General features: G+C 39.6%; 1 protein-coding gene across 12 annotated transcripts in view; it reads left to right on the top strand.

Moving 5' to 3' along the window:
- The window catches only part of otofa (otoferlin a), an 88,762-nt gene that overhangs the window by 13,678 nt on the left and 58,703 nt on the right, over positions 1–16,381 (top strand). For all 12 annotated transcript variants that reach the window (XM_084377861.1, XM_084377865.1, XM_084377855.1 and 9 more), the window contains exon 3: positions 13,777–13,865. In XM_084377861.1, coding sequence (XP_084233987.1) covers positions 13,777–13,865 — 89 coding nt within the window. The remainder of the gene's footprint in view (positions 1–13,776; positions 13,866–16,381) is intronic.

Raw genomic sequence — 16,381 nt, 5'->3', positions numbered from 1 at the left:
AAAGAGTCAGGGCTGCTCCAGGGAGGTGCTTTCCTATCTCTGAGTACACTGAATAAATGATGATCTGTGCAGAATACTGTCTTTGCTCAGTTAGAGTTGGAAGGAAGTTGAAATTCAAGCAGCCAAAATGAGAACAGCACAATCTACAGTTATTGCATATAACTTAATTGTATTACTTTTCGTTTTTACTCTGGTTTATGCATTAGTATTGTGGATTTAGAATGATGAAAGAACAAACCAATCCCCGTGCACACATAGGGATATATAACAAAAACATATCTGTTGGGAAAGCTATATTTTCACTTTGCCGTGCGTGCCCTCTGGGAAAGAAAAGATACAGCATATCAGCGCCCACTTCTCTTTAGCTGCTTGAGTGTGTATTCATGTGCATCAGCTTGTAACTCCTCTGCTGAAGGATTCCCTCTCCAGAGTGACACGGCACCACACATTCGCTCAAAAATCAATTGTACAAAGTAAAGCAACCCACAGAAAAGTTCTTTAACTAAAGAGTATTATCTGGCACTTTTGGAACAAAACATGCACTAAAAACAGAAAAATAGGATAACACAAGCTCAAATCTTGACTGCGTCCACATGTGTTATGTGGTTTGGTCATTTGAGGTAGCTCCGTGAGTAACAGTACACATTAGCAGCTCTGAACAGTGATTTGGCCTAAATGCTAACATCAAACATGATGATATGCTCAGAATGACAACGCTATCATGCAAGTGTTTATATTTAGTTATAAAGATATTGGAGTATTGGATATATTGAAATGTTCACTGGTGTTAGGGGATCACCAAAGTCATCAGGATTTATGCTATAGACACAATTTCATGGCAGTCTATCCAATAGTTGATGACATTTTGCAGTGTGGACTGTTATGTGGCAGCAATACAGGTGAGCCCAGGTGCAGACACGGACAGGGTGTCAACAGATAAATGTTCAAAAGGTGTAGTTTTATTTGCAAGGTAAACAAGTGGGAGTTTGGGGCAAAGCTAGGCTGGTTCAGAGCAGACAGAACAGAGTCCAGGGAAACTGGGCCTAGAGTTAAATTCAGGTTCAAGGCAACAGGTAACGAAGTGACATGGCTGTAAGTGTGGACTATTCCTGACTGAACAGTGGCTACAGTCTGGCAGCGTGAGTGTCGCAGGGCTCAGCATAAGAAGGCAGGCTCGATTGCAGGATTAGGTACAGCTGTCGGATTCTGCTCTACTCTGTCTCCAGCACACCTGTCTCACTCAGGTAATCACATACACAGGGAGAAGAGAGGGATAGAGACACAGTGGGGAAGTGGCAACAATTAAGCTCCGACTTCATTTGCCTACATTTAACAATCCCATGTCACATCCTGCTCAGAAACAACTGGGATGAAGCCAGAGATGGGCAATCTGGCCATATAATAAAATCATGATATATTTAATGGCTGTCTCCATAGCACTGTATCAGCACTGGATAAAGGTCTGGCTGCACCAATTCTCATTCAGGTACAGGGGGGAAAAAGCTCTGGCTTGGTCTTGCCGATTTGGCGTTCAACCCAGGATGCAATGACGGTGCCTCTGCCTCTTGTTTACATTCATGCCGTTAGCAAACAGGTTAGTATGAGAGTAACTTGTTAGTTTTAGCCTGTAGGTTGCTAGCTTGAAGGTTGTTGTTGTGGTTTCATGTAGAGATGGGGATTTTTGAAAACAGTACATGCAGATAGCAGTAGAAAGGGGGAAATAGGCACCCAATGACATACTTAATACCAACAGTCTACATCCAGTAAGTCAGACTATTTAGTGGCAATCAAGATCTACAATCCAAATTGCTTTTTTAATTTCTGTATTTGCATCATTAAAACACAATATTGCATTGAAGATAATTTTTGGCTCAAGCTCTACATGCTGCTAGCTGTAGCTCCAGTTTAATTATTTACAATACGTCGTCTAAAATCGCCAAATTACCTACCACGAGATGAAGCCAAATATATACTCTTGTGGTCCAGTTATTCAAGTGCAGTAGATGGCCAAACATTTCATGTATTCTGTTGAGCAGCAGTGTGAACTACCTGTAAGCATTTTTGGTATTGTGTGGTGTATTGTAAAAAGAAGGTACTGTTGTACTAGTAGACAGTATGTATCTCCAAATGATGAGGTATGTTTTGTAAGAAGTTTTCTGTAAGGGCAGCTCAAATCTAACAATAACTGTTCATCATCCTTGATCCAGATTTTCTTGTCCTCCACAAATTCTTGTTTTTAAGTTAATAAATACAATTAATTCGATACCAGCGTGGGCCATTTGTGACTCATCACATTAGGATAAAAGACACCAGAGGAACAGAAGATAGAGCTTCTATTGTTGAACAGAAGAAAGAAAAAAACCTCCTCAGCAGAAAAGTTTCTAACTGAGGGCTGAGTGTTATCTCCAAGCACAACACTGTCTATTTCAAAGGCTGTGGAGCAGCTTACTTGACAAATGCACTGTTCGTTATCTCTGCACCATCTGGTCTTCCACAGCAGAAACTGGGCAGCTAATTGCAGTTTTATTAGAGTTCAGCTTGAAACAAAATGAGATTTTATTGAATTAACCGGCTAAAGAGTTTGTACCTGTCCACACTGCCAATCAATTACATGAGGCAGAACAGTTTCATTTGGTTTAACTGTCCACTGCTCTTCCATAAAAGACGCACGTTTTGATGGGTTAAACTTGATTTAGCAGAAGTTTGGGGTAAAACATATCCAAACATTGTCAGTAACTACTGCTTTTAATAGTTGTTCTTACATAGAATAGATTCAGTGCTGATTGATAACAACAATCAGAGCTTGTGGCTGCTACAACTGTTCATAAATATTCATTCTGGGTGAATAAAAGATTCTGACTAGATTAATGTCAATATGTCAACACCCATGGCATTTTATTTGACACATATTACACATTAGACAGCGATGAATGCGGACACATTGGAGCAAGAGGATAAAGTGACATCTGGGAAACAGAGCGGGGATGGAAATGAAAACGGGGATAGACAGTCCAATTGGAAAAAGTAAATTGAGACAGAGTTGGAGGGGTTGGTGGTGTAGGATGCAGTGGGCATGCGGCGATGTCAGTGAAATGGACAAGATCGAGTTTCTCAGCAGAACCAGCTTATCAGAGATGCTGTTTCATCTAGACTGACAGGCACACATAGTGTGTGTATATGTGGCAGTGATAGAAGAATACAGCTCCTTTGCTCCAGAAAAATGACAGTATAACTGCACAATATATAAAACCCTGCATTCAAAAGTTTACTTCAGTGAAAATATAGTATCAGCAAAATTTACTCATTCTCCCGAAATGTTGTTCCTTTCACCAAGTAATTATACTATTCATAATGGCTTATTGTGAAGAGCCTGGTCCACTACAAAGGGCCAAAAAAATACAAGAGAGACAATGAACAGCGCAGAGAATAAAAAACAGCTTCACCGAGACAAAAACAACTACAAAGAGATTAAAATTGCTACAAAGACATAAAAAAAGACAAATAGCCAAAAACAACTGGACACTCCCACACAGGGTTAAAAGCCTGCAACTCCCTTCCAGTTTGTCAGAACTGAAGAAGCCTCTTGGATGAGAGGTGAAAGTCTTCAAGGAACTGAAACACGTCCAGTTGGCTATGATACACGTAAACAAAGAATATACGACAAATAGACAACTACAAAGACGCACAAAACAACAACAGCAACCACACATGGACAAAAAAATGACAAAAAATGGCTACGATGATAGATAAATGCAACTACGAAGACAAATCCACCCCCAAAGAGATGCATAGTGACTAAAAAGAGACAAAAAATGTCACCAAAAAGACCCAAAGGGACTTTTAAGAGACAGAAAAATGAACTCAAATAGATGAAAACTCTCTGGAAAGACACAAAAATGACTACGAAGAGACACAAAACCACTACAGATGACACAGCTGCATAGGTTGAAAAAGACATAATGACTGCAAAGAGGCTATTACCTCAAAACTAATAACCAACCAATAAATGTACAAAGTTATTTTCCAACACTCTTGTGCTCGGGTGAGAACATGAACCACTGACACCATGATTTAATCCAATGGACAAAACTAAACTAATCTAGAAAATAAGCTCAGTCTAAACAAAACTTTAATGGTTTCCCAAAGTTGGTATCACCTGCAGAGGTTTTGTGTTTGAATGCATTACTATAGACTACAAAAAACAAAATGGACTCAGCATCCCTATTCTGTATTTTCTCTATATTCTCAGTATGAGTGCACATGCAAAAAAAGAAGGAGAGAGTAGGGACAGCTTTTTGTTTTTTTCAAACGAAGCATTCGGAGGCGTTCTTTTAAATAATTGAACTCGGGGTCGTTAAATGTCCCGAAGCGATTTCTTTCATGAGATTTGAGATTACATGATTAAAATCAAACTTCCATGAACATGATGAAAAAAGGACATAAAATGTGATTGAGAGAAGCAGAAAAATGAGAAGAAAATGTCAGGTGACTGTATGTGTGCGACTGATGCTCCAGCATTAAATAATTCACTGTTGCAGAGGGATACTCTCTCGTACCGTCAAAGTCAGCAAATCCAGAGAATATAAAGAAACCCTTTATCCATAATCCTGAATACTATAAAGCATATGGAGCTGGCTGGTGAATCCTGCTGTAATGAGAAGCTGCTGTATACTGCCTCTTTCAGCGGTCTACCCATATCTCTTTTATCCTTTTAAGAACACATCTAAGCCCGCTGAATCCCAGCGCAGAGAACCGCGTCATCGTGATCACAACAAGCCTTTAAACTCAACACAAAAGACTGCATACTGCATAAGGAATGCCCTTACTGTAAAATATAACACCCCAATCCTCGTAGTCAGCGAGTATTAAAGATAGAACGTACTCTTCATAATTAATCATAGAGGTGTTTTCATCTTCTGTGTCCATGGCAACAGTCATGAGCGATCAAAAGGACGGCGAGCGGGGGAAACTGAGGGCAGCCCGGTCATCCATCTGCTCGCCACAATGCTACAGCGTGGGATCACAGCAGTAATAGCTGCTCTTCAGTTCAGCGTTTAGCCCCTCTGATAGGCCACTGAGGCCTCAAGGCTTCCGGTTAGTGAGATCATACCTGTCATTTTTAATGAGCGGCCACACTCCGCCAATTAGTGTACCATACAGTACAGAGCGTCGGGGGCGGGGGGGTCTGGGGATAGAAATGTGTTTTCTTCAGGCAGCCTCAAAAAATAGAGAGGAGGATCTAAAATAAGCCCAGTGATGACTTGCCTTTATTATTTTTTTTAAATCAGTGCAGTAATGATTGCTTTTGAGAATACTATCGCATATTTCTTTAACCAAACAATCTGTGATACTTTTTTTTTACAGCGAGTCAGACAGAATGAAAGAGTAGGCGCATTGCAGCAGTTTTACATCAGCCAGTGTTTGAGGCACTGTGACTGCTTGACAGCTTCAAATCTGATTTGTGCAGGGCTTCAAATTGGGCTGAAGAGAACACAAAACAGTGAAACTGTGATTGCCTTTTCCTGCTAGGTTTACTTTTTAGTTTAAAGGTCTCTCACAGGTATTTCACTTATTGTGGTGGATTAGACCGGCTCGAATTGAGGTTATGTGAAGCTTTTTTGCTAATAATAGAACGATAGAAGAGCAATATTTTCTATCCTCAGGCTGCAGGCAGATCAAAATTCACCTGCTGAAATATACTTGCATGGTGCAGCCGAGAACATTATATAGCAGGAAATAAACAAGTAGGGTTGTAAACCTAAACTTTGAGAGCTAGCAGGCAAACCAAAACAGTCCACAAAGTTGTAGTTGCAAGCAGCCAAAAGGAGTTTCCTCTGTAGGGTATCAAGGTCCAACTGGGAGGAGACCCAGAACTCACTGGAGGGATTACACATCTCATCTGGCCTGGGAATGCCTCAGAATCAGCCAGAGGAGTTGGAAAGGGTTCATGAGGAGAGGGAGGTCTGCAATACAATGCTTAGCTGGCTGCCACCACGAAGCAACCCCAGAATAAGTGGAAGAAAATGGATGAATGGATTGAAAGTTGTAGTCATTAACCTCTGTTACTGTCCTTGCACTTGGATCTTTCTTTCTCTGCTGCATGTATCATTTTGCCATACAGTTATGAAACAAGGATATAAAAATCAATATTCACTGAACGACAGATCAATCCCTCTCTCAAACTGGCTGGACACTGGAGAGCTTCACAGGCCAAAGGCTGGTCACTTTGAGACCACAAGCAAATCCGTCTCGCTCTGCTTCACACTGAATTGAATGAAAAGCGAATTTCAGTCTGACTGCACTGTTAGAGGTACCAAAAAGCAAACAGTTTAGTGAGGGACATGTTAATCATCCACACGCCCACACAGTCCTGAGAAGAGGTCCAACCATCCACAATAAAAAAATCCCCTGTGTGGGTGTATTTGTAAGCATCAAATTCTGATAAGCATAATATCTGCTTTATTCCAGTGGATTAAATGTGAAATTTAGTGGTTCATGTCAGTTTAACAGTCAAATGGAGTAACAGTCAGCCTGATGAATTCTTTTGTGGCTGTGAAAAAGCTTTGTCAAGTCTGTGACATCACTGGGGTTGCTTGTGTGGTTTGGGAGCTTTATTTTTTTCACAAACTGAGTGTAGACATTAGCATTTCTTTTTGAACGAAAGACACTATTGAATTGCATTGCGGGAAGTGTAGGATCCAGGGTTTTGGAGCTGGGCCCCAGTGCCCATGCTGCATCAGTTTTAGTTACTCTTTTTTTTATTTTTAAATTGTTCTCTTGCTAGTTTCCCACCCACAAAGACCTGTAAGGTGATATTTTTCATACTCTGTAGAATGCAAAATTAGAATAATCCCATAATATATGAATTAATGATTTAGACAGATAAAGTGATGATTATATATTGATCGTTGTAAAAGTATAATAATAACCTTATTTTATTTTTTTTTCACAGTATATGGTTGTCCAATTGTAAAGCAGGCGTATTAGTGAAAAACTATAGTGTAAAAATTGATCTACTAAGAACAATGGAAACTATGACCAGTATTTAAAAGTACCTTTAGATATTTGATGTTTTATTTTCCAAAGAGAGGACAGAAAATACTGAGAGAGATAAAACAAAGGTCGCTGTTACAAGTTATTATCTTGCGCACATCACAACTTCTGCACACAATAAAGAAAAATATCACCTAGGGACGCTAGGGGCTTCTTTATGAAAATGCAATACTGTATTGTTGAGGTAACACTTTTTTATAGCTCATGAAAAGTATCACTGGTAAAAAAAAGAAAAAAGAAAAAGGCACGGATATAAATTTATATTTGCTGTTGCACCAAGGAGATTGTGAGTAAATAGTGAGTCAAATGTCTGGACCAGAGAACATATGAGTGATGATCTTAAGAGTGGTGTTTCATGAAAAAGAACACACTGTATTTATAGGAAAGCATTTAATTCATGTAGGATCTCCAAAGACTTTGTGCTTTACTGCTCCACTTCAGAGAGTATTGACTTTGGGAGATTTGTGTCATTTTGATATAACACGCTCCATCAGCTTTATTTACTTTCATCTGCAGCCTGAAGGTGATACCAGACTCAAAGAAATGGGCCACTGTCTCTGAGATCTTCATCTCTTCAACTATCGGCAGTTTAGTTTATCTTCACTTTGTCACCTCTTTCTCTCTACCCCCAAAAAAGTTTTCAACCAGCAGCCTTACAGCCTGTTGAGGAGGGTATTTGTTGATGCCACAATTGTCACCTGACAGGCAATATAGTCGTCCCATAAATGTTTTATTGTTGTAGCCATGGCCACGCTGAATCAAACATAATGAGTTTCCATAAATTTCTGTGCCTGGAGTCATTCAGCAGCCTGATACAGCAGAGACATTTGGCTAAATCACATAATCATGCTATTTATTCTGTCTGTCAATCTGTTTTAACTACTCAATAAAAAAGTGAATAGAGGCAAGTAAAAGAAATGTGGGGGGAAGAGAAACTTTCTGCTGAATAACAAAGTATGAGCTGGAACTTTGTTAAACTTGGCCTCTTTTACAGAAAATAAGAAATATAAATGTATCGGAGAACCACTTTGGTTGACAAATGTGAATATCTTGCAGCTTAGTGGTGCATGGCACTATCTGAAATTGCATTCTTCTGAGAAAAATAGCACTTTTTGTCAAAATGCAGTAGTCAACATTGCAAGCGTATCGTCTGATGTTTGTGAGCCAAATCCCATTCAACTTTTTTAAAACTTGTGCACAGCTGAAACACAATAAACCTTTCCACTTTCTCAACACTGTGTGGGTATTTAAACCACTGTAAGCACTATAGTCCGTCCCTGTCAACATAAACAGCTTATTCCCTCACATTGTGGATTTTTGTATGTGTGTTACTCTACAGATAAGCAGTCTCTGGACCTTGTGGCAGGGAATGAAGGCATGCAAAGTTGAGTCAGTAATGGAGCGGAAGTATTAAGTAAGCACATCTGTGTTTGTGTTTCTAGAAAGAGAAAGGAAAGAAGGGATGTGTACCTGCGCCATTTGTTCGTGCAGGCACAGATTAAGACTGGTTTTCACTCTGGGGAAATTAAGTGGCTGCCCGCTGTCCCCGGTGTTGGATTAAGAAAACATAATCACGTTTGAGGTGGTGTGTATGTATAATTTGAGCTCCAGTGTGTGTCATGCTCTGGTATGTGTATATTAGACATCATTTCCTCCGTTAGCTCTGTGCGCTGTCATCCGTGCACCATTAACACCATGCTGGGGCCTTTCTCTTCCTCTCTCTTTTGGCTGTTGAAACACACTGGAGGAGATTTCATTGTAAATGAGATGCAGTGCAGTTGTATTGGCTGTAATCTCAGCTAATGACCAGCGCTCTGAAGGCGTATGCAGACTTAATGTTGCCAGTGAAAGGCAGCTGACCGAGAACCAACCAAAATAGATAGACAGCAATCAAATGGATGCATTTCACAAATGTTTGGGCCCCACTTGCCAACCCTTGTAACACAAACAAATGTACATATATTACATATACCTACACACATCCCCAGCCAGGGAGCTATGGGAAAGAAGATTTAAATGTGTTGGTCAAATGGCAGGGAATTCCAGTCAAATATTATTGATGTTTGTTGAGTTTCATAAACATGTGATTGACTGTGGACTGTGATTGAATAAAAGGGTCAATTCGTGGAGACCGATGATGCCTTGCATCACCGACCCGAAGCGTCAGCGTGTGACGACCTGGGATTGAAATCAGACTCATCAATCAACTGTAGTCGAAAGAGTAGAAAGATGGATTGTGCTGAGTCTCTCTTCTTGAGTCTCATTCAGAAGAGTGTCTGTTTTTGTGTTCAGTTCAGCCTCTGACTGAACTCAGCACTCAACAGATACCCCAGTTTCCCTCAAGTCCCTTCTTTTTCCCACCTCCTGTCCTTATGTTCATGAAATAAACTGGTGGAAATACGAACATTGTCTAGAGCAGCGGTGGGATCTGGGAGTTATACTGTACATGGACTTTTGTATGTTATCTCGCTGCACGAAAAATTTGCTTTATGTTTGCTGTGAATACAATGGAATTATTTTCAACGGACATTATGACCAGAGAGACCCCTACAGCCAGTGATATCAGTGCCTCTACTTTAATTACAAACTCTTTATTTAGTTAGTTAGATAATTATTTTAAATTTGTCCCTTATTTACTTTACAATACATGTATATATTGATATTATTACCTTTTTATCCTCCCTCGCACATCCAAATCCATACACAGAAATACACATGCCAAATTTAAGTTATTTATTTATTTTATGTATTGTGATAAAGTCTGTTCGATCTGTTCTTCTATATTTTTCCCCGTTTCTATCATTGTTTTGTTCCAATTTTTTTTGTTTTTGCACCAATAAAAAAAGAAAGAAATGCATTTTTAAAAAAGAGAAGAAATGCTGCTAAGACAGAAAACAGCAGTGCTGGTCGTGCCTGGATGAAGTCAGACTGCAGGGCCTCAAGGTAGCGAGCACAGACTGATGGTTTAATGAAGTGCACACACACACACACACAAACACAAACGATCCTCAAAGGCAGATCTATCCGAAGCAGGTTGGGAACCCCAGGATTCGTTAATGGGACAATCCTGATGGATCGCTTGTCTGAGAGCCTGCAGTGTTTTCCTGGAAGAGAGGCCAACATCAGCAGGGGGCGAATGAGTTTTAAATCACCTGTGTGACCCCCTGCCCTCATTCAACCTCTTTCCCAAGGTGCCGTAGTACAGAGGAGAGGGCTCAATGGTGATTTACTGAGTGGGAATCAGCATATGAATGAATTGTTTCCAACTATTTTATTTATTTTTCGGTCCCTGTCTTAATTTTGGAGTCGTGTTACAGTTAATCAACACTTGAGGGCTGAGTAATACATCACAGTGCTCTGTCAGACTTTAATAATATGCATGTTAATGCCTTTAATGGGTCTTGTGAATAGGAATTGCTTAGATTCTTCTCCAAATCAATCATAACGTACTTTTCTCATAAATATTACCTCCTTGCTATTTCCCAATTCTCTGCATATAAATGATATTCAAAGGCCAGGCCAAGACTCCATCTTAATTGAACTGATTTGCCGTGGGAAGAGGGTTGCTCATGCTTGTTTAATGTTTTTTTTTTCTGGAATATTTCGGGAAATACTGAAACCGTTAAAAAGTTTACCACTTAGAGTATTCACACGAACACTATGATAAAGATTAAAAGTGCTGAACAAACCTTGGTATGGGATCATACGTATGACGCACACAGGTCAAAGGCAATATAGGGTTTAATTAGTTGATGACAATGACGAGTATGTTGTGCCATCGAGAGCTACTGTGACTAAACACATTGAAAAACACTTTAAGGAGAAGAAGGATGAGCTAAAACTCAAGCTAGCGAGGGCATCTACGAGTTAGCTCTGACCACAGACCACAGATTTGTGTAGATGAGCTAGATACCAGATGCAAAGATGGCTAACCCATTCAAACCAATATGAATTGCTCACCTAGCGCATACGCCTAAAAAGGTTTTATTGTCTTCCGCGTTTACTTCCTGGTTATGCGGCCCATTAAATATGCACAGTAGAGTTTCCCCTGCTGACCACGCTCACTCCATACTCTTTACATTATGATGACCTCACAGGTTTTTAAATTGCTTTTCTCAACTCAAGGAAAGTTTTACAAATACAAAACCTCCACTGATCAAAGATGTGACCTTGTTTGCAGCTCTAAGTGTCCTGTCAACAGTTTTACAGACGTCTCTATTACAGCAGTAGACTATGTGGAAAATGCTTTTTGGGCTGCAAACTTGCCGCTGACTTGTGATGACTTTCAGGAATCGTTTGGCCATATTAGATTTCATTTCATGTCATTTCAATGACATAACTGCCAAGGCTCTTTAAAAGAGGAGACTTTGGAACCACCTGTGTGATCTTATGTCTCTTTATCACCATATTGTCTTCTGTATTTACTGCTTCTTCTATTAGTTAAAAGTTGTGTGTTTTGTTTTATAAAGTACTTTTTAATTTAAAAAAATGTCATAACTGCGATCTGATATGTTGCAAATTAAGACTACTATCATTGTTGACATAGTAGCTGTAGTAGAAATATCACAAAGACATGTACTTGATGAGATACTGTAAGTGGAGTGATAACAACTCATGTCCCTATTTGACTGAACTGCTGACGAACTAAATCTCTGCTAATGAACAGACAGTTATTCAAGTTATTGTAGTTTATACATGACAGGCCCTTACACTGTCTGCTTACTGGTGTGAGAAAAACGGTGAAAGTACCATACTGAGTGTCTGATCTGCCTGACAAAGCCAATTAGTAAAGACATCACTGTGGAGATTTGTGGCGAAAATTATGTGGTTATGTCTTCCTTTTACTGCTCGAGCTACATGAAATGAGCCGCCTACAAAACCTGTAAATTCAGAGCTAGTTAAATTTGATTAACAACTCAGAGCTAGATAAAGATAGAAAGATAGAGGCCAACATGTTGGCCTCTATCTTTCAAAGCTTTTTTTCACACTTACAACATGGGCTTTTTCTCAAGGTTATTCAAGGCATTTTTTAAGCTTTCATTACCATATAGTTTTGCTTGGCTGCTGCCTTTTCCCGTCTTATAGAAAAAGTAGCATATCAGTATTCTTAGTTTGTGCTTTAGAGTTCATGGTGATAAATAAAACATTATGATGTTTTATTCCCAGGTACATCTGGTAAAGATTATTATAAATTAAAGGACATTTCTAAGGAACATATGCTGCTGACTTGACTTGACACCCAATCTGTTTGTGGACTTTGATTGACTTAAAGGTTTTTTTTTTAAAAACTGGGCCACATTTTTTATATATTTTGGTGTCAAAATGACTAATAGGTACAAAAGGTTTTAGAATTGGTCCAGTTGATCAACCCAGCCAGCAGTCGCAAAACAGGCTACAATGGTGCAATGTAATCTTTTGGTACGTCCTCTAAAATGGCTTGTTTTTGCCACTTACCAACTCAGATTAAGTGTCTGACAACAATATGGAAAGGGCTATAAACCTTTCTGTTAAAGAGTAAGACCTTTTCTGTCTAAGCAGAAACAGTGGTTACAAATTAAGCCTTTAGAAGGCACCAGACTTCATTAACAAAAACTGTAAATGTATCTTGCAGACCACAGGAGCAGGGAGTTTCTGGTCTACCGCTGCTTCGATTGGTTAGTTAACCTCACCAAGGAGGTGATGTTTTCACCCGTGTCCATTTGTTTGTTGGTTGGTTTGTCAGCAGGATTACACAAAAACTATTGAACAAATTTCCACAAAACTTGGACTGAGGATGTGTCTTTGGTGCCCATCCAGATAAGGGACAGATCCAGGATTTTTTTTTTTCCCACTTTCTTCAACATAAGACATCCAACATTTTTGTTAATTGTTCAGGGAATAACTCGTGTTAGGTGACTGGTATCTATTAGTGAGTACGTTATGATGCAAATGATCTTAAATTGTAGTAAAGCAGTTGTGGGTGGTTAAAAGTTTAGAGTGATGCAGAGCTACAGTATTGTGTTTGATATTGGATTAGGCTTGATTGAATTAAACGGGACTGTTGGGCCGAGGTGTGCACTCTACTCTGACGTTTCTGTTTTGTTTATGCTATTGTGGGACTTTAATTGTGCGACTGACTGATGTTTCAAAGGGTTGATTTGGATCCAAACTAACCTTAAAACAGTCATTTAGACACTACTGAAAATACGGGAAATACCCTTTAAGACTTTAAGTCCGAGGCTGTTCCAAAACCTGTAATTACTCATTACTCCCTATATTTTATATGGTTTTATGTGCCAGATAGCTTCATATTTATGAATCAGATATGAGAGTGGTATCGATCTTTACATCTAGCTCTCAGCAAGAAAGAAAATAAAGTGTATTTCCCAAAATATCCCAAACTATTCAGTTTGAATAATGATAGAAATGTTCGAGAGTTTATTTTAGGGCTGAAACCATTACTGGCTGAATTCAAACAGAAATTGAATGTGCGAAGTTGAGGTTTAATAACAGATTCATTGTTTAATTAATCATAATCATTGTCAGATTTTAAAGTTTGTGCTTTGTCACATTGGAGTCTAGAAAATAAGATATGGTATTTTCACTATTTTCCCTCATTTTATAGTCCCAACAATTTGTGGATTTCCCCCCCCCCCAAAAAAGGTGCTAGATTAAACGATAATAGATATAATTTTAAATTGCAGGCCCACTATCGTCTAAACATCATATTCTGTCTTTTTTCAGACATTTCGATGGCCCATTGCAAGCAGACTGGATGGAAACGAGATGCTGGAGATCCAAATATACAATTACAGCAAAGTCTTTTCCAACAGGTAAGGTATACCACTGCTCACAGCCTGTCCTGAAACCACATTTACCACAACAAGCAACATTACAGAGTAAAGTGTTTGTGGTTTTAGTACCCTTCCTGCCTTCCGGTCCCAGCCTGTGACCAAATCAGACTGTCACACAGCGCATGTTTCTCAGCTGACGGAGAAAAAGCCTTTGCTCCCTAATAGCTTGTTCTAAATTGACCCAATTGTGTGTGTAACAGGCTCCAAACCACAGAGCTGGAGGTAATGAAACGCCACTACATCCTCAGTAATGGGCACATTTGTCACTTTACACTCTCCAAACAATCAGGAAATGAAAAACACACAGCGCTTTAGTTGACGATGTCATCTTGATTGTGTCTTATGTTGTAATTATCAGTGTGTGCACGTGTGTGTGTGTGTGTGTGTGTGTGTGTGTGTGTGTGTGTGTGTGTGTGTGTGTGTGTGTGTGTGTGTGTGTGTTCGATACAATACTGGTTTGTTGATGAGAATATTTGTCATTTAGACAAATTTTGCTGCCATGGTTTGTATTTTTTTACTGACAAGTCCCGAGTGGAGGAGGGTGTATTTCAATTATGAGCCATTTACAGTTCTAACATTAAGTGCTCTTGAGCAATACGCTAATATTAAAACCTGCTCCAAGTACCCTGCACAGCACTCTAATTACTTGTAAGAACTCATTTGTGCAGAGGCAACAGTGGAAGATGGCTAATTAGGTTATTTCCCCCGACCCCTCCACCTCATCTTTTTCCCCTTTTTCTTGCCGTTTTCATCGTCGTTTCTCTTGAAGTTTTTTCTTGATGTGTCGGGATCTGAAAAAAACCTAAGCAGCTTGTGCCAGGAAGTCTGTCCGTCTGCTGCGTCCGCAATCTCATCGTTACGGCTGCGTTCATCTCGACGACTGGTTGATGTTGTCCAGACTGAGGACAAATTATGTCGCCCACGCAGTCATTAAAACCTAGATTAGTCGTCTCTGTGGGTGGTGATGTATGTGTGTGTACCACCGCCTTTATATTTTATCTCTGTGACCTCATCTTGTCTGTCACGTCTGAAAGTAGTTCACTTACAAAGACAGCTCAGAGATAAAGGCTGGTGACAGGTGTGCAGACAGGTGTTGAATCAGTTTTACATCAAGGCAGCTCTTAACTGTCGTCACGATTTTTCTGGTGCCGTCGTGTGGAAGAGGACAACAGAATCAGGACGAGAATTTCACAGCCACACATGACAATTCACAGAGGGTCAGAAAGTTTACAACAGAACCAGTTTGATAATCAAACTGAAGTGACGTTTCTCTTCATCGTTCAATCTGAAGCCATTTTGTGTCGCAGCTAGTAAACAACTTCCACATAACTTTGCACTAACATTCATGGTCTCTCAGAGGATAACACAATCAATTTGGTGATCCTCTGATTTTTCCTGTAATGCTACCATAAAGTTGACCATTTTGATTTGAGTGCAATATCTCAAAAACTTGAAAAATTACCATGAAATTTGGTGCAGACAAAATTATTACTTATTCTGTGAAATATCTCAGTATCTGATACATGGGTTGGCAAGAAATTTTGTACGGACGTTGATGGTACCCAGAGGATGAACACTGCTAAATTTGGTGATCCCTTGTCATTTCCTCTAGAGCCACATTTAGGCGCACTTTTTTCAGTTTTGAGTGAAATAGCACTTTCACGACTGGATGGATTGCCATGAAATTTGATGCACACATTCATGTCCTCCTCAGGATGAACTGGAAAAACCTTGGTGATCCACAGCGCTGTGTCAGAGCTTGAGAAAGTTCTGGTTGCACCCATTGTCATTCTGGGAGCATTAAAATGACTAAATCCCATGCCTTCGGGAACAGCACCAGGCTTTGAAGATAAATGAAGTGTCTAGTCTACTCAGTGTAGGGATCCTCAAAATTCTCATCTGTCATCAGGTCAACATTTTAATTTATTCATCACTTTGGTTTATGACCAAATACTTGCAAAACTAATGGCATTCAGATCAACCTCAGCTGTAATTTAAAATGCTAGCATAGTAACATGCTAAATTCCTCTGTACTATATTTCTCGCTCTGACACAAGAAGATGCAGTCCCCAGTCTCAATCTCGCCTTCAAAGCTCTGCCTGGCCTTGTTGGTTTTTCATTTTGTTAAAGCCGTTGTCAACAAGCAAAACACTAGACCTCTTTTAATAACTGAAGAACTGCAGCAGTCTGGAACCAGACTACATTGTGACTCTTGACTTTCATCATTGTGTATTGGCAAACCCAAACATCAAGTACTGAAGCAAATCTGCAAAACATATCTGACGTTCTTTGCAGCTTTGAGCACAGAAATGAGGAATTTCACTAGGGAATTGGAGAGAAAACAAGCAAGAAAAAAGAAAGACAAACATAAACGGTGTTACTATTTTTAAACCAGATGCAATTCTGAAACCTTTTCATCCATTCACAGCTTGAGAACACCAGAACCCTTAATGCATGCGTGATATACACAAACAAGCCCTCTTGCATGCAGAGAC

This window comes from Pagrus pagrus (assembly GCF_965226575.1).
Source record: "Pagrus pagrus genome assembly, chromosome: 16".
Classification (NCBI taxonomy): domain Eukaryota; kingdom Metazoa; phylum Chordata; class Actinopteri; order Spariformes; family Sparidae; genus Pagrus; species Pagrus pagrus.
The sequence above is the reverse complement of the archived record's forward strand: the minus strand, read 5'-3'. Positions and strand labels throughout refer to the sequence as shown.